This window comes from Podarcis raffonei, chromosome 6 (assembly GCF_027172205.1).
Source record: "Podarcis raffonei isolate rPodRaf1 chromosome 6, rPodRaf1.pri, whole genome shotgun sequence".
Taxonomy (NCBI): Eukaryota; Metazoa; Chordata; class Lepidosauria; order Squamata; family Lacertidae; genus Podarcis; species Podarcis raffonei.
The window spans coordinates 47,916,256-47,944,253 of NC_070607.1; the positions used below are offsets into that span (position 1 = coordinate 47,916,256).

General features: G+C 38.7%; 1 protein-coding gene across 5 annotated transcripts in view; it reads right to left on the reverse strand.

The window, feature by feature from the left end:
- MAST2 (microtubule associated serine/threonine kinase 2) overlaps window positions 1-27,998 on the reverse strand; it is a 138,804-nt gene that overhangs the window by 54,619 nt on the left and 56,187 nt on the right. For 4 of the 5 annotated variants that reach the window (XM_053392560.1, XM_053392561.1, XM_053392562.1 and 1 more), the window contains one exon: window positions 24,450-24,481. In XM_053392560.1, coding sequence (XP_053248535.1) covers window positions 24,450-24,481 — 32 coding nt within the window. Of the gene's footprint in view, window positions 1-18,673; window positions 18,881-19,797; window positions 20,172-24,449; window positions 24,482-27,998 lie in introns of those variants that run through there. The other variant, XM_053392563.1, reaches the window with a different exon arrangement.

A 27,998-nucleotide genomic window follows, 5' to 3' on the forward strand; every position in this document is an offset into this window, starting at 1 on the left:
CCATATCAATTCAATAAACTCCAACTAATTATCTATTTAGCAACCATTCATTAACTGTGATGATAGCATAACATCATAGGAGAAACCCTCCGGGATTAGCCCTCCACCTAATCCAGCATCTTGTTTCCACCAGTGAACCAGCCAAATACTTCCGGCAAGCCCACTAGCAGGAAATGAAGACAACAGCAGCTGGTTTTCAGAGCAGTGTTGCTTCTTAACCTGAGGGTTCCTCATAAGGACATGGCTAACAGCTGCTGAATAGGTTTATCCTCCCCATAAATGTGTCTAATCCTCCTTTAAATCCATATACACCAGTGGTGGTCAACATATTTTATGCATACATACATCATATTTGTATGCTTACTGCATGAAAAGTTACATAATTACAAACATATCGAAAGTTGTCATAAACAATAAAGAAAACATCCAAAAGTACACAACCAAGCTGAACAATTTCCACACACATCATAAGAAGATCTAAAATAAAGATACAACAAATTAATATCAATAACATCAACATCCCCCCTCACCCAACGAAACCCCCTAAACAATACCCGAGCCCAAGAGTCTGTTCAGCAGGCTCAGCTTTTGTAGGTGGCGTCAGTCTGGGCCATGCCCTCCATCGCCAAGTGGAAAAGGGTCTGCAAGGCAGGGAGATTTTCCACTAGAAATATTCTTTTAGATATGCCTTATGTTCTTTGGTCAATCTGTCATGATACTTACAACAAATCTATATTGTTGTTATAAGACTACCAGTTTTTTTTAAAGTTAACCACAGCTACAAGAGATTCCCAAACCACATTTTAACAAGTTTCCCTAGCCAGGAAACCCAAACACCCACCAGTACCCAGACCACTAGATGATTTCTGCGAATTTTTACAAAGGTATTACAAAGGTACACAGCTGAGGTAACATCAATTGGGACAGGTTTTCTATACCGCTTTAACTACATCACAAGCTCCAAATTCTGAAACTACAAAAATTCCTAGCTACAAATGGTCAGGGCTAAAAGGTGAAATCCCCCTTTTAAATACAAGCATGTACTGAAAGAGGGTTCAGCCTCAATCACGATAAATTGTCATTTGAACAAGATGCATTGTTGGGTATCCCTGCTAATGACGAAATAGGTCATCACTTAAAGGGAAGGGAAAGGAGATGACTGAGAAATTGGGAGATGGGTTATTTAGGATGACTTAAACCAGCTTAGTGCCTTCCACCCACACTTCGATATTCAGTCCGAGTATTTGCAGTGGCAGAACTGTACCCTGCATTCTCCTCCCTTGTGCATCAATCTCTATACCAATCCACACACAAGTATCACATATGTGCCAGAAATGTTTTTATCCTACTATTTTTCTCAACCCACATACCCAAATCTCTCTTTTAATAGAACATCAAGTCACCCAAGGTAACCAGGTAATGATGGTTATACCATATAAGTAAGTATTTGAACTGCCAAACATTTCCTCATCCTGTCTGTCTTCAGAGACATATTTCTTTTAACTTGATTTGTCTAAGAATAGGGCATGGGGAATCCCTACAATTTGACAAAAGTCTTTAGAAATTAGTTGTTGGGTTTACATTAGATATAGGCTGCATGCGTAAGTTAGACTGTGTTCACGTTAGCATTCTCCATGAGGAGCGCCTACTGACTTTTAGGTTAATTCACATGCCTTCCACAGTAAAGTACTGTATTGTTCAATGTATAAGACTATATTTCCCCCTATTTTTTCAAGTTTAAAATTGGGGGTTGTCTTATACACAAATAGTGCATATGGGGATTTCTTTATTTTGAGTCCCAAAAAATAGGGGTTGTGTTATACACAGGGGCATATTATACACAGAAAAATACGGTATATAAGCAACAACTCATGCTCATTTAACGCATTTCACCTTCAACTGTCTGTATGAATAGGTCCACATTAGGGCAAACTCTTTTTTTTACAGCAGAGGGAACAAGTAGAAGTTAGAACCACCCTTCCTCCATTGCCTGTTCTAATTTTCATAGTGGCAAGCTGAGCTGGCCAGCTCTATTCCAGAGCAATGACTTCAACAGCAACTGCCGCCTGCCTCTTCTTTTCCACTTACTGCAGAGGTAGCCCTGGAGGAATACAGCTATGCAAATGCAGCCTCAGTAAGTGTGTAATTTGAGATCTGAAGACTTCATAACTTTTGAGAGAATACCATCTGGTTTCAGAGAGCAGGAAATTGAAGCTGCTGTTTACATCATCAGTAACCCTGATGAAAAATCTAGTGGTGTAAGGTATAAAACCTACAGTCATTTAAACAGAGATCAGTCTTCAACTGAAGGAAGTAACTCAAATTTGGACTTCTTCCACCACTCTCCTTTTTTAAAGACAGATGTTAAAAACTTATAATCATCACAACTCTCCTCCTATCTCCCTGCCTATGGCAGCAGGATCAATAGTGTCAAAACTACTATCTAATTTCTTTAAACATTTTTCTCCTGAAATGCTCATTATGTTACTTCTTTAATATAGTCTTCTAATAAGCGGGAGGCATGGTTAAGGTATACGCTACAGAAATGTGAACTATTTTGCAACGCTCAGGCTTCAACATTGTATTTTCACATCATTTGCTCCTGCTTACAGGGAGCGTTTTCTAGTACTAGTAAAATATACAAGGTCCCCCCCCCAAAAAAAAATATTAAAGGCAGCACGCTCATGCCCACAGACCACAGCCACATATACTTCTTCATTCAACTCTGAAGTACACATGGGGTACACTCAAGTACACTCTCACAGGGCATACTTGAGTACCACCACAACACATTCAGAAAAACCCCTCCAAGTGCCTGCCATTTCAAAGGAAGAGTAATATGACTGGTAGATCACCAGTGGCTATTGGAATTGGTAATGCAGAAATAAGGCAATCAAGGCGATACTAACTTATACAATGAGCCAGGCTACTGAAACATCTGCACCAGAATACCTGCAGCAATGCTAAGAAATTTGCTTTAAAATATTTAATTACCGTAGCCTTGCAAAGCTTCCTGTGACTCTATGAATATACTATAGTTACTATAGTTAAACTACAGCATATATGTTTATTCCACACACACACTTTGAGGCCACACCTAATGTGCAGTCTTTATTAATCAAACATGCCTCCTCCCCAGTCTATTTTGAAATTAATATTGATGGACCTTGCAGAAGACAAGGACTGTTCCTCCATGCTCACTGCTTACTCACTTGGAGCCAGCAGGTGAACAGGCAAGCCACAGTATGGAAGAAAAGCAGCAGGGTAAGGAAGCTTATGGGACGCAGGTGACGCTGTGGGTTAAACCATAGAGCCTAGGGCTTGCCAATCAGAAGGTCAGCAGTTCGAATCCCTGCGATGGGATGAGCTCCCGTTGCTCGGTCCCTGCTCCTGCCAACCTAGCAGTTCGAAAGCACGTCAAAGTACAAGTAGATAAATAGGTACTGCTCCGGCAAGAAGGTAAACGGTGTTTCCATGCACTTCTCTGGTTCGCCAAAAGTGGCTTAGTCATGCTGGCCACATGACCCGGAAGCTGTACGCCGGCTCCCTCGGCCAGTAAAGCAACATGAGCAGCGCAACCCCTAACGGTCAGGGGTCCCTTTACCTTTAAGGAAGCTTAAAATACTGGCAATGAGCCCCATAATGGGGTATGGGCCTTGGCAGATGCCCAATGATGCCAACTCATGATATCAGCATTCCTGTGCTCTGTTGCCTACTTCTACTCACCCTCTGTTTCCTTCTAAATGGGGCCTATATGTGGAGCTTTTATTTAAAAAGTACGGTAATTCTGGTGCAGGTAGGGATGGAGATGGAATCTGATTGAGCTTTGTTCCACATTCAGCTGTCTCTTGCATTGAGCACCCTCTTTGACACAAGGTGCTCATGCATCGTTTCTTTAAAAAAACAACACCCCAACTAATTATACTAAAAATCTATTTAGCACATGTATATATACATATGAATCATCAAACCAATTTCTTTGTGAAGGAAATCGCCCTAATCAACCTTAACGTGTTCAATTCAGAGATGTCTACAGAAGTGTACAAGCTCAGAATCTCTCTGGCTCTCTTCTTACACATACATAGATGTATTGAACCTTTATATCTCTATTAGCAAATCTCATCTATTGTGTCACCTAATTTTGAAATATTTAAACAGGTGAAATTCTGAAATACTTAAACAGGTGTTCCTTCCCACTCCATAAGCTTCTATGGTTCCCATTATTTTGCTTTGATAATGGGACACTTATATCAAGGACTCCAGTCCTCAAACCTTCGTTAGGAGCCTAATTTCAAATCTTTTTTAAAAAAAATTGAGAAAGTTTGATTGCTATATTCCCAGGGCATATTAATTCACTGAATCTGCCAACATGAGCTGATTTGTAGTTATAATTGCAGAGTTTAATACTACTATAATTCATCATTTTGTGAAACCTAGAGCTTCCTTCTAGTTATTAACTCCTACAGTAACAGTCACCAACTCAGCCAGTTCTTTAGCTATTTAAGTACTTAACAGATTAAGCTTGTGCAATGTCCCCATTTTCTGCATATATTGCATTATTTGACATTATACACACATCACATGCATAATATGAATTTTATATGCATTACACATGCATAAGATGAGAGCACACAGTAACGGTTGGTAATCAAACAGAACCAGGGAATAATCTCAGACCAAGGAGACATAATTAGAAAAAAAAAGTCAAAATAGAAAATTATTCACTTCACTACCAAAAGAAAATACATTGCTCTGTTGGCCCTTGCGTGTAAATTACTGTATAAGTCCTCATATTACATGCAAAGTTAGCTGTGTGAACTTAAGATGTTGTAGGAAATGCAAACTTATGTATACAGAAATTTGTTTTTGCCTCCAAAAAATACAGGCTTCATATGGAAAACTTAAGGCAAGCAATTATGTCCTTGTTTCACTTACATCCATGTTCACACACACACACACACACACATCCCATGGATAGCTCTGTTGGTAGAGCATAAGACTTTGCCTCACACTGGGCAAAAAAATTCCTGCATTGCAGGGGGTTTGGCTGGATGGCTCTCATGGTCTCTTTCAACTCTTCAATTCTATCATTCTATGAAGTTAGTGCTTAAAGGCCTTTCTAGTCACCCAACAGTTCCATCTGGATTACTAGAGCAGCAGTAGCTAGGATCTACTGCTATATCTGCAATACACAGTCTCCATGCAATGGTTAAATGGAATCTCTAAGTTCAGAGGAATTATGCCACTGAAGAGGAGGCCAATTGCCCTAATGCCCCATTTGTAGGCTTCCTGAAATCTTCTGGTTGGCTGCTGTGGGAAGAAAGATGTTGGACTAGATGGAATTTTGGTTGACCCAGCATAGCACTTCTTGTGTTCTTATACAGAAGGGTGAGTAAGGTGTTGGGGAGGTAGATGTGCATGTCAGACATGGAATAAATGTAAATAAACAAACAAACAATGCAGTGAGATGGCATTTGCAGTCTTGCTACTATGAAAGACTAAACTTTTAATGAGTAGTCTCTCAAAGAGTTTAGCACACACTACTTTGTATATGCTTTAAGTTCTAAAAAAAAAACCCCCACCAAAATCATTATGCTGTGCACTAATTATGTGTTCTATTAGTTCACCTGGCAACCTGGATATTAGCATAATTATAACATACATGGACACAGCACTGCAAATAACAACCTGATGCACCTGTGTGTATGAATGTAGGACAGGAAGATAAAGAGTACAAGTGTGTAAGAGAGGGAATGAACTTTTCAAGTGCCATCTATTACTGGGGGGGGGGAATGTAAACAAGCTCATTTTATGAAACATGGATTGATTGTAGCTGAGCATTTCTTTAAAAAATATTGCCTGGAAAGGCCTTTTTCAGGATCGAACCTTAAATTCTGATTCTAAAATGGATGGCATTTTCTAATCTCTCTAGATTTGGGGAGGATTCTGGATTCTTTTCATGCAAAATGAAGCCCAAGGTGTTTTCCACTTATCTATTCAAGATGAGGAAGTAATATAAAATATGGAAGTATGCCAAAGGCATTGCAGAAAACAATATCCCAGGCAAAATATGTATCACAATATACCAAGCTGGAGGTTACTTGATACCGAAAGATGATAGAAGCCAGTTTCTGTGCCAAAATGATATACACTAGGCTGGCAGTGAGATAGCCTAATTCTACCATCAAGGATGGGGAGTATATGGCCTTCCAGGTGTTGCTGGAACTACAACTCACATTCTTCCTGACTACTGACCACCCTAACAGAGGACGGGGCAAGTTTATCCACTTATCTGAGGTATTCGCAGTCTACTTTAAGAGTCCTAGGGTGGTAAACTCTAAAAACCACAAACAATAACAATGTAACAAAATTTATTGATCAGAATCATAAAATTAATAATAGTCACAAATAAACAGGCAGCAGAACTGAAGATAAAATATCACCAGGCACTTCATCCCTCCCCAGAATCCTGGGTAAAAAGATGCATCCAACAGCCACATCATGAAACCAGCAACAAGAAGCTGCCAGCTTTAAAAAACGAAATACCAAACTATGTGGCAATAATGACAATAGCATCTTCCACTAGACATGTGCTGTAGAGATTTAAATCAAACTATGTGGGGTTTTTTTTAAAAAAAGAACTACTTCACTTACATTGCTAACACTGGAAATGAATTTCTCTCGGCACATTTGAAACCACATTAAAGCAGTCATTATTGTGAACTTGAATATTGAGGCTATAATCCAACTTGTGGCTCCAGAGTAGCCCAAATGAAGTCAATGGGGCTCCATGGAATAAGCAGCTTAAAGAACACATGCTGAATTTAAAACTGAACTCCCCCTCCCCTGAGCATACTAATACAAAGGGCTAAAGCCAAGTGCCTTATTGTTTTCTATTCAAAAATGTTGCAAATTATCCACATGAAAAGTACTTTGACCTATATTAGTATTCACAATGAAAGGATGGATATAAAGCATAAGAGGATATAGTGAGAAAGGTCCACAACAGAGATGCAGGCCAGTAGACACCTCTTCCTTTAAAAAAAAAAAGTTATAGAATTCTTGAAATCTTTACACAGCACATCCTCTGCAGACTTCCTTTGCTACATTTTACAATTCACAGATTCTTCCTGGTATAAGATTCCAGTATTATCATGTCATAAAGACCACCATGTCAATGTGATCCAGTCTTGGTTACACAGTTTACTTGTTTACCTGCTCACACCCTTCTTGCTTCATAGCAAAATTTAACCTTAGCTCCAACCACACACTGCAAAGTAGGAGGTAATTAATGGATCCATTCTTCTTTACTGCAGCTCAAAGAGGAATATTCCTACTGCTAAGAATTCTTGAAGGTTCTAGAGTCTTACCAAGGAAAAATACAGGAACCCCACCCCACTGAAGAATTCAATTGGCAAAACAAATTTAATAGCTATTAGTCAATATTTGAAATTAAAAAAAAATAAATAAAGGGAAAGATTCTAAATCTTACCACAAGTTTGTCACTGCCTAGGATTTAAAACAACAAAATAATTGAAATAATTTACTAGTAGTAATACTAATACTCTGCACCTGATGTAGGATCCTACAAGTAGTAACACTATATCTCTTTGAATGCATTTTGGATTAAGATTCATATCAAAATATAAATTAAAGATATCCAAAGCACTTAAGATCCAAGTTTGACATGCTGAAAAATGTTCACCACTACAAAAAAATGTTAATCTATGGATCCTTGTGAGAGATGCTCTGGTAATTACCAAAACAATTTGAAACAACAAATGGTGCTCTTCTGCTTAAATAGTTTAAGTATATTATGTACTTCCATTTTAATGTCATATACATGCTCTGAACAGACAATTTGCATGAATTTATAATCATCTTCCATCCCCTCACATATGCATTTTTAAACTTTGAAACCACAGGAAAATACTAGAACCCAGCAGATTACTGAGTGAATTAAGTGAGTGAAATGACATATTAAGTCCCTACTATGACAAAATGCTAGCACATATATTAGATAGCAGCTTGAAGCAAAGCATTAAAAATGCAATCTAAGATATTACTGCCAGCTAGCAAATAGAAATTTTGAAAGAGGGACTTTGCCATTTTTCCCTTAGCATTATTCTGGGCAAACACCACGGCTATTGATTAATCTAACTTAAGAAATAACATATTTACAGATGTGCTTCATTCTCATATGCTCTTGTGGAGAAGAGACTACATTTTCAGCTACCTTGTATTTTTGTTGACTAAAAATTCTAAGCAGCTCCCATTTTTAATACATTATAAATTGAAAACCGCATGTATCCAACCATATAATCTCATCCATCAGCTTTAATCTCTGCAACAGTCTCGATTACATGAAACAGACAGAGTAAACATTCTAAGATTTTGTTTTGAGAATCCTTTGATTACCTTTTGGATCGCCTCAACATGCTGGTTTCTGGCAGAGAGAAATTGGATAGCACTGTCCAGAAGGAGTCAGACATGATCTTTGTAAGCTTTCATTTCCAGCAAAAACACTGCACTATCAAACCACAAGCAGTAAAATAAGGGACCAAAGAAAACCAGTGACAGAGCCAATGCAAATTCCCTGTAGATCTTGCAGGCTGTTCCATTAATGTGAATGAGACAAGTAGGCAGGCAGGCAGGCAAGCAGGCAGCTGCTTTCAGTGTCTCTGCTTTCTATTGATTTCACCCTTGCCTGTCTTCCTGCCTTTCTCTACCTAGAACGGCATTTACAGAATGACACTGGGCTGCTTAAGGAAACTTACTGTCAATACTAGGACGTATTTGGCTTAAATTACATTTTATTCATATATTGTGCTCAGTTGTTAATTTATTCCTTTTATTTAAAGAAAATATGATACTGAATTCCCATCAGATAAAAGTAACCCCTCAGGGGTCGGCAAGGTTTACCTCACCTGGGCTGGTTTACTCCAGCGGAGATCCCTCTGTGGGCTGGATTGCACGCACGCCCGCAATTTCCGGCGTCTGCGCAGACGTGATTTCCGGCGCCGCAGAAGCGAGTCCCCACGCCGCACTGCACCGGTTTAGTGGGCGGCTCAGTTCGGGGGCAGTTTATGGGCCCGTTAAACGACCCCCGTGGGCCACTTGTGGCACATGGGCCTTAGGTTGCCTACCCCTGCTATAGTAGCAGCAGCTCTTTTTTCTTTTTACCTGTTTGTGATGGTGATGGTGGCACAAGAGCTGGAATGGCACTTTGACACAAGATGGTGGCACAAGAGCTGGAATGGCACTTTGGAGCTCAGCGCGCCCCAAGCTTCTGGGTGCCGGCAAGCTCTCCGCTAGCCATGGGAGAGCTGCGTCTCCCACGCCTAGCGGATAGCTTCCTGAAGCCTGGAGAGCGAGAGGGGTCGGTGCGCACCGACCCCCCTCACTCTCCCAGCTTCAGCGAAAGCCTGCATTCGCCCCATAGGACACACACACATTTCGGCCTTCATTTTTGGAGGGGGAAAAGTGTCCTATAGGGCAAAAAATACAGTATATACCTTTTGTTAAGAAGATATTCAATGAAAGGCTTAATACACACACACACACACACACACACACACACACACACACACAATCTTTCACAAAGAATAAATTGCAATTGAGGATAAAAAATAAAACCCTGTATAAATCATTCTCTCATTGCTGACCACCTTCCAAGACCATCCATTTTACTTCTAATAAATAAATAAATAAATAAATAAATAAATAAATAAATAAGAAAGAAAGAGTTTTAAAAGCTACCTGCAGATTCTATGCTACAAAAGTAGAATGCTGCTTCAAGCAGCCTATTTTGAAAAAATAAATAAATTTCCTTTTGTGGATCTGTATAGCAGAGTGAGATTAATAAAGAAAGCAGCTGGCTGAGAAAAGAAAATGGCACCAACAAATAATTTGACAGAAGATAAAATCATCTAATAAAGCTTATAATTTATATTAGAATGGTAAGATCCATTTTGATGAAATGAATAGATTGTAAGTGAACACTGCTACACTGCTTAAGAAAAGGTCTTTGGGATGTTTTCACTGAACATTTTTTATCTACCTCTAATACCAATATCTTTTTATGCTGCTCTGAATATGAAGTCTTATTGAAGCTGAATGTATGAGATTACAATATTAAAACAGCTTGAATTTAGTTCAGTTTTTCAATATAAGAATATGGAAACATCACCCTTATAAATCTTTCTATGTAAGGCAAGTCCCACCTGTACTCCACCCCCCACCTGCCACAAAAAAACGAAGCAAATGGTCGGGCCACAAAGCATTCCGTAGACATCAAATGTGTTCCAGGTTTCTCATGGACCTCCAACTCTGGCAATCAAAATGATTTCTAGTTACTTGATGCACAACACACTCTGTCTTTTGAATTTTGTCAAAAATAGTGAACCCACAACAGTTCATAACCCTTGTAATATATACGCACAACAGCAAAAAAGCATGCAAATGTTGGAATGCAACAGCAGCAAACAATATATAATGGTTACAAATTAAAGTGGTTAAATTGACAGCCTAGTTAAAAAAATGACAATCAATGGACACATTCCCATGCTTTAAACCCAGTGAAACCATGGCTAAGCGCAAACATATGAACATGCTGGCTACCAAGGGTTGCACCTGCTCTGCTGCTCTTCGGGCTTTTTAGCTTAGCACAGCATAGCTGCAAAGTCAACATCTGGATCTGGGTATAATCCAAACCCAAGATTAAGGTCAAGGTCTCTTCTCCTTAACCAAGATCTTCTGCAAAGAACAAAACCTTGCTTAGCTGACATCCCAAGCCAAGCTAAAAAGTCCAGAAAAGAGCAAAGCTTATGGAAGCTCCTCCTGGAAGCCAGCATGTTTGTAAATTCCTGGTAATCCATACTTTGGGTTACAGTGACATGAAAACAGGCCAATATAGGACAACATTTCCAAGTTTTGCAGATGACTCCTCATTCATTGCATCTTTTGATGAAATTGCACAGCATTTTAAGCTGTTTTTTTCTTTTACAGAATATGTATTTTATTTTTAAAATTGTACTTCTTTATAAAAGCCCAAAAAAATATCAGCAGCAAAATGAAACATGTCTAGACATCTACCACTGCATCTACATCTACATCTGACAATGTATCAGTTGGATACAAATCTACAATAGTCATTATATGTCTCTGTAATTTAGATCATGCTCATGAGTATTTCAAAGCTCTTTTGCATAAGAATGTTTTACAATAGCTTGAATAGCAATGCAAAATTCAGATAATTTTACATACTGCCATCATGACAGGTCTGGAGTCTGCTACAGAAAAAAGGCTGTACCCAACTGGAGTGTTCAAAACAGATGTGTGTAAAGACTTCAGAATTCAAGTCCAAATCTTTCCTTAGGTTACATTCCCTATAAAGTGTCATCTTCTATGACATGTGAAGTTGTTAGATACTGTACCATAGTGCTTGTCTGATGGCTTTTTCCAGCAGTAATTAGTGCCTTTTCTTAACTACACGTATTAGTTCACCAACTGAACATTTAATAACCCATTTAGCACTTAATGCTAATCCAAACCATGGTGTAATGCAAAAGCATTGGCCCCCAAAAAGAAGGACTTTACTCCTCCTCTGGTCCCCGTCCCCCCCCCCCCCCCGCTTCTGTGAACTAAGCAATAATTTGGCTTGGTGTGTCATCTGAACCTGGGCTCAGTTTTTCTCACATCAGGCAAACTACAAGCTGTATACAAGGTTCATTCTATGGCTTACCACTCATGGTTTGTCTGGAGAAGATAAAGCCATGAATCTGGGTGCAGATAACATACCAAGGCAAACCAGGGCTTAGCTCACAGCAGTACAGCATCAGGGTACTGGAAGAGGAGCAAAATGGCCAAGATCTCTTCTCAGGCAGCTTGCACACTTCCACTAAGCCATGGTTTGTTGTAGTTTTGTGCATGAACTAAGTCACTGTCACTTTAAAGCACTACTTTATTGTTTGGATTATTTAAAAAATAAAACAAGCTTCGTAAGGACCTATAGTGTTTGCAATTATATATGCACTCTTTCATGCTTTAAAAATCACATAATTATCCTAATTATAGCTGACACATTTACTACGAGAAAAAAAGTCGCCTTATTTTCCAAAACAAAATTTGAATGTACTCAGTGGCAAAGCTCAACATTTTCCCTATGTGCACCAATATACAAGTTAACGTCACATATTCAAAACCTACTATCATTCTTCAAATTTGAAGGCAACCTCTTCACAATGATGTACAGTGAGACCATGATTTATGCTCATTTAACTTGTGCGCATTCAGCTTTATGTGCTTGGCAATTTAAAAAAATGTAAAAGGGGGGCAGAAAGGGGACAGGCATATAGAAAAAAAGCTTTGGCAACCCTGTCTGCCACTGCCTGCCATGTGTTTTGACTATAAGCAGTTTTGGTTTAGGCATGAACCCTGGAATGCAACTCCTCCATAGGCTGAGGGCTTATGCAGTGTTATGTTATCAGTATAACACTGATATTGACTCAGCGACCTATCTTCATGACACTGGTGAAAGGTGGCAGCAGACTACAACCCCTGTGGCTCATACACACACAAATGTTTCCCATTATAATTTCATAGCCTCCACGACACTACAACAGCCAACAGGAGCCTTGAGTGGTGTTGAAGCCACTCCTGCAAGTTATTTCATCCAGTCTCCATGCAGCTGGTGTAACATTAAAATGAGTTCTCACTTATAGAGCGTAGAGAATGCACTGGAGTAAATTCAAGAGTAGCGTTCTCCATAGAGTAGGAATAGAAGTTCTTTAGTATGCTGGGGGGGGGGGAGTACATCTGTCTCAGAAACTTCTTGGGGCTTTTTATATGGCAGAACCAATAGTAGCACAAGAAGCAGAGTCTTGGGACTGTGGCTAAATTTCACAAGCTTCTGCTACCAAAGAAGAATGCTCCAAATCCCTCCAAACCACATGGTCTTCTAACTGAAATAAACAAGGATAATGTCTCATCATTTCCAAGCCCCAATATTTTCTCAATGAGTCTGGAGTTATTGTGTTATAAAGCATGTATTGGTCAACCTCCACTGGAAAAAATAATATCATACCACTTGGTACTGAGCAGTTACTCATCATGTTTAAAGCTAATGGAAGCTGAAAGAAGCAACAACTAAAACTGGCAATTGCCACCTGCTGTGACAGAACAATTTCTAAGCAGCATTTAGCCTTAATATAGTTACTCCACAGACATCTGTCAAGCAGCAACCCTCCACGCCCAAGATCAACCAATATTCTGCCCCAAATAAACTGTTTAAACTAATGTGTCTCCATTTAAGAATACATGCATCCTAAATTAACTTACTGATATCATTTTTCAATATACCCTAACACCATACACACACACACATACATACATACATACATACATACATACTATATTTTACTGCAAGTTGTCCTGTTAACTGAACCGTAGTATATAAATCTTAGTAAATAAAAGCTGACAAATCCGAACTCCAATCACTTATGTTATAAAGATGTATTACCTACCCTCCTTGATCGCTTAACAGCAACAAATCTGGAATATCAAGGTGCTTTAAGATTGGTCTTAAAAGAATGGACTTTGACGCAGCTGCTGAGGCATGCCTGGGAAACTTGTTTTTACTTGCTTTTTGCAACTAAAAGTTAACTTGGTTATAACTTTTTACAATTTTATTGTTTGGTTTTATGTTTTTATATTGCTGTAAACTGCATTGATATTTTTATGATACAGTGGTATAGAAATATTTAAATAAATAAATACAATTAGAACGGAGGATAAGTGGTGGGCTAAGGTTAGGCAAATCTGATGATGACTAGCTGATCTTATAACTTGCTAGAAGTTCAGATACCTCTAATTGCTAAAAGTCTGATTTTTCCAGTCAGAGATTCACTACACCAAGATGTGCCTAGCAGTCACTGATAGCCTTATCCTCCATTAATTTGTATAATCCCTTTTGAAAACCAGTCAATGGTTATTTTGTGGTAGTGGATTTCAAAGAAGCACCAATATTCAGCTTTTTAGATGACCCTGAAGTCTAGCATCATATGAGAAAGAAATGCTTCTCTCTCCCAACTTTCTTTACACCATGCATAATTTTATGCACCTCTGTCATGCCCCTGCTTAGTCACCCTATTTCTAAACTAGAAAGCATTAAGTGTTGTAACCTTTCCTCACAAGGGAGTTGCTCAAGCTCACTGGTTATTCTGGTTGCCCTTTTCAGCACCTATTCCAGCATTACAATATCCTTTTTGAAGTGCAGCAAGAAGAACTGTACACAATACTACAAACATGGTTGCACTGTATATTTATATAATTTGCAGTGTGTGTCTCCCCCCCCCCCCAATTCCTTTCTATTTATCCTTAATGTAGAATCTGCCCTTTTTACCCAGCAGTCAGGCTGTTTAACTCTCTCCAGCAGCTGAGCTGAACAAGTTATGGCATATGTACCAGGCCCTGTCACAAATTAATTGTCAGGGTAAATAATAGTGGTACTCTATCATCAAGATCTTGCTTGTACTGGCTCTCTTATTTCTCCCTCCTTCTCTACTCTTCGCCTAAGTAAGCATAGAAAATACTTTAAAACCACACTTCTGGTATTATAGAAACTGGAGCTTTGTGATGTTTTCATTTGTTATTAGACATCAATAAACAAGGGTAATCCTCGTTCCTGAATGTTAATCAAGGCTATCATGGTCATATTTAAATGTCTAGTTTCAAGCAATTACAAAACTATTATAAAATTTTTTATTAACTGACACATGTGAGGTACAAAATGTTTGTCTCCAAGTATATTTGACCTCCCTAAAGTTGGAAACTTCTTTTATCAGATACTATTACAAGAGAACTGGATCAGGCAAGCGGACAGCTGTTTGTTCGCACAGAAAGGCTGACTACGCCAGAACAAGAGGAAAGGGAAAAAACCTATGTAAACATTTATGGAAGAACACAGACAAATCAATGTAATGTTATTACCAGACAATGTAATTCCCTACAGAGCTAAGGTAGCTACAACGTAGCTCAATTGTGGGTGTTCAAATGTAGCTGTCAGAAAATAACTTGACAGGATGAACTTAGATTCCAAATCAGCAGCAAGAGCAACCGACTGGTATCCAAGTAAATAAAACGACAACAAAGAACAAATGGATAAAATAGGATTAAGAGCTGCACAGGTGAAGCAAGGAATTCGAAAATTATCATTACAGAGCTGTGCTTTTAGACACAACTACATATCAACAGATTATCATCTATTGTGTATTTACAAAGCAGAAAGGTAGAACCTCTGAAACTACAAAAAGCTATGATCACCCTAGTAAAAGCTGAAATCAACATCAATATTAGTTATTAAAAGATTTTCCATCTTTTGGGACAAGATGGCATAAAAGATCATAAAACGTATAAAAACAAGAGCTTAAAACAATTAAGTCTCTTAAAAAAAAAGCAATAAAACAGATTCCAACATAGAGGCTTTATCAAAAATTTTACTTGTTGACTTCTTAAGACTCAGCTTTCAAACTTCTACCAGTTAAGGTGCAACTTTAAGGGCAGAACTCACTTAATGAACCCCATTAGTGGAAGCCCTTTAGGGGGGTAGGAGAGAGGAGTCTTCAATCTAGCAAGCTGAAAGGCTTGCACAAAAGGAACATTTGAATTCCACCTTAAGTGTTCTTTAAAGAGCATATTAGTATCACTTCCTTTTCCTTCTTTTTTTAACTCATTTGTCAGGAGGTCAGGTGTTACACTGCTGCACAAAGTAGGCCTAAGGTTTTTATGTAAGCTTCTGCATATTATTCAATGCTTCCTCTTTATAACTTGAAAGTTTTACCCAACCAAATATTACAGATTTGTTCTATTTTATAACTGAACTTTCATACAGACGTTTTGATGCAATAATTTCATTTTGGCACACCATGTGTTCAAAATAAACTTTGATATCTCTCTCAATTGTTGCAGCCAAATGCTTGTGGTTCCCCAGAGGGTTTCATCCCTCAGGCCCCTCAGCTGCATTACCCTGGAGTTGGCCCAGGAAAACATGAGGAGAGCCCACGCCTAACCTTCTGCTCTAGTCCACATGAGCCAAGAAGCCATAGGATGTGACAGTGGATTCATCAACCCACACATATTGTTGCTCTGTCAAGACTAGGAGCCTTCACAGGTAACACAACTCTTGATCTATAGAAAAAAATACTATACTAGATTAAAAAACACTGGGTGGGATTCATCCAACTTATACTCAGAGTAGACCTATTAAAATTAATGGACCTAACTTAAAGTCATGTACATTAATTTCAATGGGGTGACTGAATAAAACTTCACTGAATATCATCTCTTATGTGCAGTCAGGTGTAAAGATTCAAATATTTTTTAATTCTGTATTAGTATATGAGAGAAAGACATAGAAATTATTACTTATCTGCTTCTGGCAGCCAAACTGACAATATGTCAGAACTGAAAAGCACCATCACTGACTCCACTATTTTCTTCAAACTCTTGCTTAGCTAAAATTTGGGATATGGTATGCATGATGAAGTTAACAAACCTGGTTTAATTGAGAGAAAGTGAAAGAAGTTGCACCTTCTTCCCTGAGCTGCTGTCTGCTTGTTGGCATTATTTCATGGTGTTATAAGTATGACAGAGCGTCAAATTGCCTCATAGGACAACTTTATGCAACCAAACAAGTACCTAGAATTGTTTGTGCACTGCCCACAAAGGAGTAGTTCATAACAAAGCATCTATCTCAATTTAGTAAGAAAAACTGGCCTTATGTTTGCATGCACAAATTTGTTTGAATTATTACTCTACATGCAAACATAACAGCTGGTTAACAGGAAGCCTGAGGAAAGGTTCTACTAAAGAGGATTAAAAATAGGGAAACTACCAAAGGCTGACTTGAAAGAACAAATGAGCAGATATTATGATAGCAAAATTAATTCACTTAAAACAAGGAACATGTGAAAAAGAAAGCATTTTAGGGATGGGCTGAATGTAACTTACAGTGGTACCTCGGGTTACAAACACTTCGGGTTGCAAACGCTTCAGGTTACAAACTCCACTAACTCGGAAGTAGTTACCTTGGGTTGCGAACTTTGCCCCAAGATGAGAACGGCAATCGCAGGCCAGAGGCAGTGGGAGGCCTCATTAGCGAAAGCGCACCTCAGGTTAAGAACAGTTTTGGGTTAAGAATGGACCTCCGGAACAAATTAAGTTTGTAACCCGAGGTACCACTGTATTTTAGAAAATAAGATATCTTGTTAAAGATAGAAAGACTGTAAGAATTATGTTTTAAAATTGTAGAGGAGGTGAGAAGAGGCCAACATCTGTATGCTTCAGCCACTCTCCCCCCAGATTTATATTGACACACCTTCTTCTAGTCCGTATTCACTGAATGGAGCAAAGGCAATACGTAAATGCGGAAGTCATTCAAGAGGACGCAGGGTCAGCTCAAGCCTTTCTGCTGCCAGGGGTGCAGGACAAAATAACAGAATGAGGTAGCAGATGGTGAGATGTATGTTTTAGGGCCTACATTATTTCTTTTGACTGTTTTTAATTGTTTTAACTGATTTTAATATTGTATTTACATTGTTGTAATGCTTCCTGGGAATTTATGTTGAAAGCCATATAAGAAATAGTGATGCTGCTGGTGGTGGTGGTGATAACAACAACAACAACAACAATAATAAATTATATTTATTATTCTTAACTTTATATCCTGCCCTTCCTCCTTTGCTCAGTGTGGCAAAGGACATGTAGTAAGAACACACTAGTGTCTGCCACAACATGAAGAAGTCAATCAGGCAAATTCTTCAGTGCTGGTGACAAGACTATCCTAAACCACACATGAGGACAGCAAGCTAGTTGGGGAGATGAACGGCAGCCCACATGCCATTCTTGGCTCTGTCCTTCAGCAGCTTACCTCACCACTCAACCTAACACCCGTTTGCTGTCCACTCAAACAAATGCTGCAATGTGGCTGTGTGCATCATGTAAGCTGAGCAATGTATGCATGTGTGCAATGCCTGCTGGCATATGCAGTCTGAGCTTTCTGCTGGCTTGCTCAATTTGGGGGTTTTTTTCAAATGGTGTCTGTGATGCAGTGGGTGAAGCAATGTGGCGCCGCATTAGTTGGTGGTTGCCACTACTCTCACCTAGCATCCACCACCTAATGTGGTCACCTCACTCTGCCTAACGAAAGGATCAGCCCTGAATGAGCTTGCAAAGTTCTTTTTGGGGGGGGAAGTGGGGGCAGAAGCAGGAAGGCAGTGCTCTGCCCATAGCTGTTATGACTAAAAAGGAAAGTTAATTAAAATAAAAAAATTGAGAAATAATGCTTCTGTAAACAAGTATAGTTCTGTTAAGAGCCCATCTATAAATGAGAAAACCATTACACAGAACTGTGGCAAAGACAAGGGGGGCGCATGCATACAAATGATTTTGACCATGCTTATTGAACTGGGAGGAGATAATCGGTCTACTATGACTGATAATAACAAGGTTTCTGAATAATGCTTCCTTTCTTATTTTAGATGTTTCATGACCCTGACGAAATTTTGAATGCTACAGAGATACCTTAAAGTCTAAGCCTACTATTGAAATGACCCAAGTTAAAGGTTATGCACTACTGATTAAAGAACGCATCTTCCCAGTTTAAATTCCTCCTTACCTCCACTGAAGTGGGTTGCTGCAGCAAGGGCTACCAGGGTTGCTCTGAGGTTGTGGGTTGAGGTAAAACACTAGAGGAGATGTAGCAAGGGCACAATCAGCACTAAATGGGATTTTAAGATGCTGCAGACCTGGAGCAGAAGTAGGAGAGAACACATGCTGGTGCCCGTCACTTCCTCGGCAGTGGGAAAGGAAAGGAGAGGAGATTCTGACAAAGCACCACAACAGAAACAGTCAGTTTCAAAGTTATCCTGTCACATACTTTTTGTTTGTTTTTAAAGAAAACAAGTTGCACACAGCAAATAACAGACCTACACCTAAACAGACACATGTATCTTCTTTTTGGATTGGGCATGGAAAGCATAAAAGCTACACATAATTGAATCTTTATGCATCAGCCCAAATTCATCTAATGAGTAAACTACAGGTTAAATAAAAACATCAATTGCTAATCTCTTCTTGGGCATCGAATGGGAATTTATAAAAGACTGAAAAACTAGATAACCCTCCACTTATATAATCTTCATACTTAATGGCATATTCCATGCACATTCAATGTCACTTGCAGCCATGGGCCAGTCTCACAAGCTGCACCTCTGACTGTGGCTTTTCGCTTCCATGGCAGTGGCTCACAGCAGACTGCAGTCACAATATTTTATTTTTTTATTTCTAAGATGCTCTCATATGTGGAGATGTATATTAAAATTGGAAGAACTTATACATTAATGGGGAAACTTGAGGTTAACTTTACTTACTCCTAATAGTTAAGGCACTAATCTCCACAATTCAGCTATACTGAATATTTAATTGGAATCAATAGCCCTACAAATACGAATTATGAAATAAAATAGACCAGAAAGCTCAATATGAACTTTTATTCACTTCATACCAAGGAGAGCAAAAAATTAAGTTGCCCCATTATATAAAAATAAGAGATAGTACATTAATTATATCTATGCTTAAAAGACCAACAAAATGTATGACTGTTTATTCTAAAAACTTAAATGAAAGCATGGATTTGTTAAACTATTGCTTAACTGACACTCAAGATTCAGATTAATATTATATTTGTTCACTCCAATAGATAAGCTAAGCACTGAGTCTATTTCACACAACAATCCTTACTGGATCCGTAGAGATGGGGCTCCAAACCTCTCTCTTCTTCGTTTCATCATTTCACTGTGTGAAATGCTAGATGTGTTAAATGAATAGATCTTAAAGCCAGAAAAGTGGAAGTGCTGTTAAATCCAAGCCTGAGTTTCTTGCGTAGCCGCAGAGTCAATGACAGATAACTATGCCTTCAACTGGAGTCGAGATCTATCAGATAGATCACATCACAAGGCAATTGTTTAAGAAGCCTTCTGCAAACTTATTTATGGCATCCAGAAACAACCAAGCCGAAGTCAGCCAGCATGAGGAGCAAGGTCTGAGAAGCCGAAGATAGGGACTGAACTGTTTTGTTCCACCGCCTACATTTTACTTCCATTATCACTCACAGTTGAGGCACGGCAAATCACGGAAAAACATTTGTTCATTTCAGCAACACTTTCAGCAAGCCACAAGGAAACAGAGACTGAGAGGGAGAAATGGCACATGAGCAAAAACTTTGGCAGAAGCCTCGCATACCAACACGAAAGCTCACACTGCAAAAGTAGTACACAGTGACTGCTGACCCAGAGCCCCAGGAAAGCCACAGGCAGCTGCTCTCTGACTGCTGTGGATTCCCACCCCACCCCCACCCCCCAAAAAAATAATTTTTGGATTTCTAACATGGGGGTTGGATCGCATACCTTTTTCCTTATTCAGGATTTTTCATATTGCACTCAATAGCACTTAAGCATACTGTATTGGGTTTTTTATATACAGGGCTTTCCAGGAAGAGAAAACAGGACTTTGCTTCAACCTGTACTTTAATTCTTTCTGGATCTACAAAGAACTGACAAAGGTGATGAGAGCTCTAAGGCAAGAGATTTAACAGTGTGAATTAACCAACTCCCTTATAAACCATGGGTAGGCAAACTAAGGCCCGGGGGCCGGATGCGGCCCAATCGCCTTCTAAATCCGGCCCACAGACGGTCCGGGAATCAGCATGTTTTTAAATGAGTAGAATGTGTGCTTTTATTTAAAAGTCCGGCCCCCCACAAGGTCTGAGGGACAGTGGACCGGCCCCCTGCTGAAAAAGTTTGCTGACCCCTGGGATAAACTTTTCCCCCTGTCTAAATATTGACTCATTCATTTTGGCTGTGAAGCAACAGTTCTTGCCACTGACTAAGATCAGTGTAAGCATACCAAACTATTAATCAGTATCTTCAAAACCACCATGTATAGAAATTGCCACTTATACTGGAAGCCCAGGAAGCATACTGATGCATACATTTTACTACTTAAAAAATGTCACATGAGCCCTGCAATAAACTCCAGTGCCCAATCTGTCCTTATGTACTGCTCAGTAACATTATTGTATGATCAAATAATATGAGCTTTCAAAAGCATGGATGACCAGCCAGCACATTTTCCATTACTTCCTGTATACTATCAGAAAGACTAATTCTCAAATCAAGAGACAACCATGTATAATGCTGGCCTTTTAAAAAAACATGTTACGTCAGTATGTAAACTAGTATCCCAGATATAATCCTGATACTATTTGAATGAGGCCATTTTTGACTGACTCACTGACAAAAACTTAACCCAAAGTAGTCTAAATGATGCTTGCATAATGTAGCTGTAGAATGTCTTTTAATAAACACGTCTCAATTAAAGATAAACCTTTTTAGATGAATTTAGAGAAAGAGAAAAAAACAACTCAGGCACCAGAAGTTACCCAATTGTTCTAAAGAATGGTCAGCAAAAATCTATGAAGACGAACTCATACGTACAAAAAAGGTGCCAAACAGCATATTAAGAGGTTATTTGATTAATTTCAACAGAAGGGTTGATACTTTTGAACTGTAGAACTACAACATGAAGTTTCTTGAAGTTACCAGCACTCTGAGAAAGTTTGTCAGTCTACTGGCACCTGACAGGATTGGGACACCTCTTAATCTGATTTATCAAGTTCTTCTAAAGTAATCTACATTCTCTCTGCCTCACTATGTATAACTGTTCTTACCAGGGGGGTGCAAGGGAATCAGCAGAAGTCCACACACCCAAGCAATATCCCACTAAAACAACTCTGGTTAAATTGATATAATAATGAAGTTTAGCCCCAAACAACTCCTATGCATCAAAACCTGAGTAAAGTTGTGAACGTTCAACCAGGCCACGTTATGGAACCACTGGATATTAGCTACTACTGGATAGAAACTAATGGGGCTGAAAGTACTTTACACACTAAAAGTACAGTACATATTATTTAAATATTAATGGTTCTCCCGTGTTAGCTAAGATGCAAGCTCCTTGATTATAAAACGCTATCCTCAAGAAAGAAAATATAGTATACTTTTTGTTAATAATAATAATATCACACTGAAAAAACACTACCAATGTGAAATTTAAAAGATATCCCAAATGTATTTGGATGTAAATTATATAAGCTATTTCAGCTGATCAGTATTTATAATATGGATATTCAGAAAGCATAGTACCAGATTTTCTCATTTTAAAGTATTGCTAAAATACTGCACTAATTCCTTATGCCTTAAAAACTTGACATATATGTAAAGCTAGTCACCCCCAGGTACGGTGAATGTACTACTTGTTCAACAGAAACACAGACTTTCTTCATGCAATTTTGGGAAGTCATGTTGCAACATCAGCAATACAGTTTGCCGTTCCAATTTCTGAATCAGCACCTCCTATCTTTTTAGAAACAGGTAGTTATTTTTAGAGCGGCTCTTCTTGAGAGCCTCTCCCCTTGGCTGAGTTGCTATCACTCCACACTTTCAAATTAGGAGCACTTGGGAAACTCTTCAAATTTTCTTTAGTGTTAGAATCTGTACACAGAAGGCTACCTTTTTATGAGCACGCAACTGACTCCCACTACTGGAAGGCCAGGTAAAGCCTTGAGTGACCAGAGCTAAAAACTGCCCATTGCCCCTTCCAGCACCTCAGTAGAATGTAGAATACTTATTAATATTCCAGTCCAAAGCACTATATGAAAAGTATAGTATACTGATAAAACATAAAACGCTCAAGAGAACACAGAAAGTATTTTACTGAATGGTTCTGACAAATGCAGCAACTTATTGTTTTGCTGTTCAACAACTTTAAGTCAGCTTAAATATCTTTTCAAAGTTAAATGAGTGAACTTCACTCCAACTTTTTCATTATTTAAAGCACATTTACTTTCTCAGTCTAAATATCTTTTTCACCTCCTTTCATTGTGGACTGCTCAAATGTTTAGACCAACAATGCTTTAATCACCAGTTTATGACATTTCTTGAAAACACATATCTGGATGATGTACTATTTCTATACCGTTTATTTTATTATTCTATGTTAAATATTTCAACTTGTCAAGCACAGGTTCCATAAATTACTGGATTTATACAAAGTACTCAGGGAGGTTTCATACCAGTTCTTTTAGCCTCTGACCCTTCCTGTTTGTAAGTGTTGCTGCCAAAGCATGGAGAAATCAGAGGAGTATGAGTTCAATGCTAGTTTCCTCAGGAAGGAATTCACTTACCTGGGAGATTTAACGCCATTAAAACAGATATGAAGAAAGTGAGTAAGCTACACTGGAATTGGTAACTTAGAAATAAAATGTGAGAATGACTCTTATCAAGTGTCGCACAACCAGTTCTCTCTGCTGTAAACATGAACACAGGTTGTGTGTCACTAGTTTTATATTCACAAACAAACAGCCACAGATACAAGCCAAGACAGAAAGAGACCATATAAACGCAACTACTACATTATCTCTCATTTGAGAAGTGTAGCTGATGACCTGTGGTGCCTATGAAGACTAGAGAACTATGACTACCACTTAAGACCGAGCCTCTGATAATGCTAACAAGGTTCATAAGTTGAGAAATAATTTACAAAAATTGCCAAAAACCTATACTCAACACACACTTTGAGAAAGAAAGAATGCATAATTTGGTCTACCTACAAGCATCCTAATATGTTCTGTAATTTTAATAAAAATACTGTTGCAACCATTTCATCAGCATTGCAAAAATCCAAAATAGTTTCATGGAAGTTTAACAATAGGGAGTGTTGCAGTGGCTAGAGCCTCTATGCACCAGAATAGGTTCTGGAGAGACACCAGACGTAGAGGCGTCAAGCATTGTCCTTAACAAAAAGGAAATACTAACAAGATTTCTCTCAGCGGCATCATAAATCTAAGCCTATTTCTTGAAAGATAACATAAATATTCAGATCATGTTTTTCAATTATACTACTGTTTTTCATTTTCAGTCTGGGATTAGGTAGAAGGCTCACTTACCTCTCACAAATCCAACCAGAAACAGTTTCATTTTACCACTGACCAACCATATTGGCAAGTAATCCTTAAATCATGAATCTGCATAAAATGTCTGTACTGCTAAAATTATGAAGACCACATGGCACATAAAAATGTAAAATACATTCAATTTTCAACATGATGGTTTTAACAGCCTGCTTTGTTTCTTATTCAAATGCTTCCAAAAGCCTAATTCCCCAGTATCATCCATGTTTCTGGAAATGCCTAATGCGCAACAGTATTCCATCATCCTCAGTAACCATGGGCTTTTATGTGCCCCACCCTTTGTTCCTACAAAACATATAAAAGATCCAAAAATATATCTGATAGATTTAGTTACTATTAAGACAAGAAAGAAATGCATACTTACAAACTTCCTCTTCTAGGGAGACTAAGTTCCTTCTGTGGGAAAAATACAAACAGCAAATCAATCAAGCTGATGAGGACAATGAGGAACAGCCTGCTTTTGATCAAGTAATAACCATGCAGCTGTATTACCAGAACTCCAGGTATAACATTGTCCCCATATGCCTACAGCCAACCATGTTACAATTTGGATTTTACAAGAAGCAAGAGTTGCTGAAATACAGAGGTATTATGTAGTGCTCTTCTAATGTGCAAAGAGGAACCTCACTGATGTCAATAAACAGTACACAACATTCCTAAGTTCCCACTTCTTATAAACATCCCCATTAGCTCTGAGAATATAGCTGGTCTGGTATGCTGGCATTGTGTTTATGACTGTTATTGTCACAACATTAAGACTATCTGTAAACATATTTTATTTTATAATTAATTTTTTAAGCATATTAGTGCATATTAAGTGAAGTTAAGAATTTTTTCACATTGAGCAGATACAGTACATGCAACCAACTGTTTTCACAAAGGTGTTGGGTGTAAATTAGATGTATGATATAGAATTCAATTTTTAAAAATGCTTTGTTTCAGATCAACCTATTTATTTTTATGTTGTAAATATAATATTTTACCACTAGATGGTATCATTATCCTACTTGACAATCTTGCAGTATAGATAGGTAAAGATTAATAGTGTTCTGAAACCAGAGATATTTGCGGTAAACGTTTACTACAGAAAGCCCCCCACAATTATGCTACTTTTTAATCCCGGGGGAAACTTACCTATTTAAAGTAATTCCGACATCTCATGCAATTTTATTTACCAGACTGTCTGCTGAGTTGTTGTTTAAGCCATAGCTAGTTATATTGGTCCACTGAGTCTATATGGTTTACACTGCTGTAATTCGAATGGACCTTTTGGATCAGCTTTGCTCTTTCCTATTAACAGAAAACCATTTTATCTTTGGGCTCAGGGTTGCATCCAAACCAGGATTCATGGTTTGTTTCACTCTCAGCAAGCTATAATCTGTAGGCAATGTTCTTGTTTCCTCCACGCACTAGCAAGGTGGAGGAAAAATAGTTCCAAAAGTCACATTCACGATAAACCATTAACTATGCTGATGGTGGTATGTCAACTGAGCTGGCAGTAGCTCACAGGGATTTCAGACTGTCTTTGGCAGTTCTACCTGAAGATACCAAAAGTGTGAACCAAAAACCTCTTGCATTAGAAGCATGTGTTTTACCCCACTGAGCTATAGCCCTTAACCTTAACTTCCATATTCTCTTCGGAAATTCTGATTGCATCCTGTAACAACATAAAGCTGAAAATATTCTTCCAGTTCCTTGTGCTTAATGCTAGGGCACCCTCCACCTCACCCTCCCAAACCACGGAGGCATCCATTGTGCTTTGAAAAGTCTGTATGAAGGAAAGCAGTTTTCCTTGAAGTCACAGCCATCAGCAGTTGGAGGGCTGAGCCGGTTACTCTTCCTCTCTTGGAAACAGTTTGGCTTTATCTGCTCAAACCTCACTTGCTGTGGATTTCTTGGATTTGGGTAGGTAGAGCCTGAGAATCCTGGATAGTCAATTATCTGTCTTCAAAGTACAATGACATGCAAAATCTGTCCTGACTATCAGACTGTTGGTGATGCAAAGCACTAGAAACTGTCCTCACAATGTGTGCTGATTAAGGACAATTGAATTAATTCATCTCTTCCCTTCAAATGTCACTTAAGAAAAGCTTGGCAATACTTTACACAGCTATATATTCATGGATACCAGTAGGAATCACAGCAGGGAAATTAGTATGGCAGCCTAGCTAATGAAGCATTTCAAGTTTGGAAGCTGCATATTATTGGTGTCCCAGCTTAGTCATAGCATTCTGAATGTACAGATAATATGAAAGAATAAGGTCTTTTGCTAGTTAAGAAAAAGGTTTCCATCTACTCATACAGAAATGACAACCTAATAAATATACTGTCAAGCTGTGACCAGCTTTAACCCTGGTAGTAATTCTCCACAGTTCAATAAATCTATTCCTAAATGTACTAATTATGTTTAATGCTTTGTCTCAAATAAACCCCTGCATACAAATTAGAAGGAAACATGAAAGCACAGCTGAGTCAAGTGTACTGTCCATTTCTTAAGAGTACTCTGGCTGCCAAAACACAAATTTAGATTGCCCTAGTTACTTCAGTCTAGGTGTGTTTTAAGGTTATAACAACCTTACAAATGTAGCTATTTGGACAAAATACTATATAAGTACTAAGTCCTAAGCTATTTAAATACATATAGATAGAAACCAGCACTTTGAGCCAGTATCATTATTTAAGTATTGGTGAGATAATGTTCCCTATTGCCAGCCCCACTAGTAACCTAGCAGCCATGTTTAATACTAACCAAAGCTTCCAAATGATATTGAGTAACAGCTCCACATGCAATGCATTGTGGGGGGTCCAAGTGAGAAGTCACCAAGGGACACATAATTATGACTAGGCTGTCTTTGTCCAGGAAAGGTCATACTTGATGCCCCAGGAACAGCTGAAAAAAGGCAAGTACCATGGCTTCTACTGGGCATCCAGTGACAATGGTGAATCAGTTGGTACCTCCAAACATATCTTTCAGAAGGAGAGCAATTACAGATGGAGCACCTCTGCCCTGATAAAACAAGCCATTAAGTTTCACTTAATTGGCCCTCAAGCAGTCCATTAATGAGCTCAATTAGAATCTCCATGGCCTCCCTTAAGTTGGATGGAAGGAGAAACAAAGCTGGGTGTTAGAAGTTAAGTTTACCAATCTCATTTCATTCAATGTTTTCATGAAAAGGCTAAAAAGTATGGGAGACAGAATGGAACAAGTAGCAGTCTCCCAAATACCACTTTCTGAAACTGGCCATTCAAGCAGGGCTGGAACCACTGAAATATAGTGCTCCCATCCCAAACCAAGGCAGAGCTGCCATTGTCAAATAGCATCAAAAGCCACCTAAGGATCCAACAGAATGGGCTTCTCTTGGGATATAATACATAACACATAAGAATGACAAAAAAGTTCCTAAAATGAAACCAGACTGAGACAGCTCCAAAATATCAGATCATCCAAGGGTGCCTGCAACAATCACTCACTCAAGAATCCTTCCCAGGCAGTAGAACCAATATCAAAATAGATTTCCACATACTGATTTAACACACAAATGCACCATGTGAGAGCACTGTGTGTCAGCTAATCCTTAGCCCTACAGAGGGCAACCTTGGCCTAATTTCACGTGGGTGACTAAGGTGGGGGATAAAGCAGAAAGAGGAGGAAGTGTGGCAGAAAGTGTGAAAAGGGGCCCCTGTGCGCTTTGGACTTTGACCCTACCTAATTTAACTCTGGCTCTCCCCGCTACTGGTTCAAGTTACTACTGAAAGAGTGTGGCCCTCCAAAGAAAAATGTTGCCACCCTACTTCATAGCTTCTGTGAAATTATGCTTAATTTACCAATTGGCCCAATAAAAAACATTTTCCTTTTGCATCAGAACGTTCTTTTAAGATTCAGCTATATTAAATTTTCACTTCTCTCACTAAC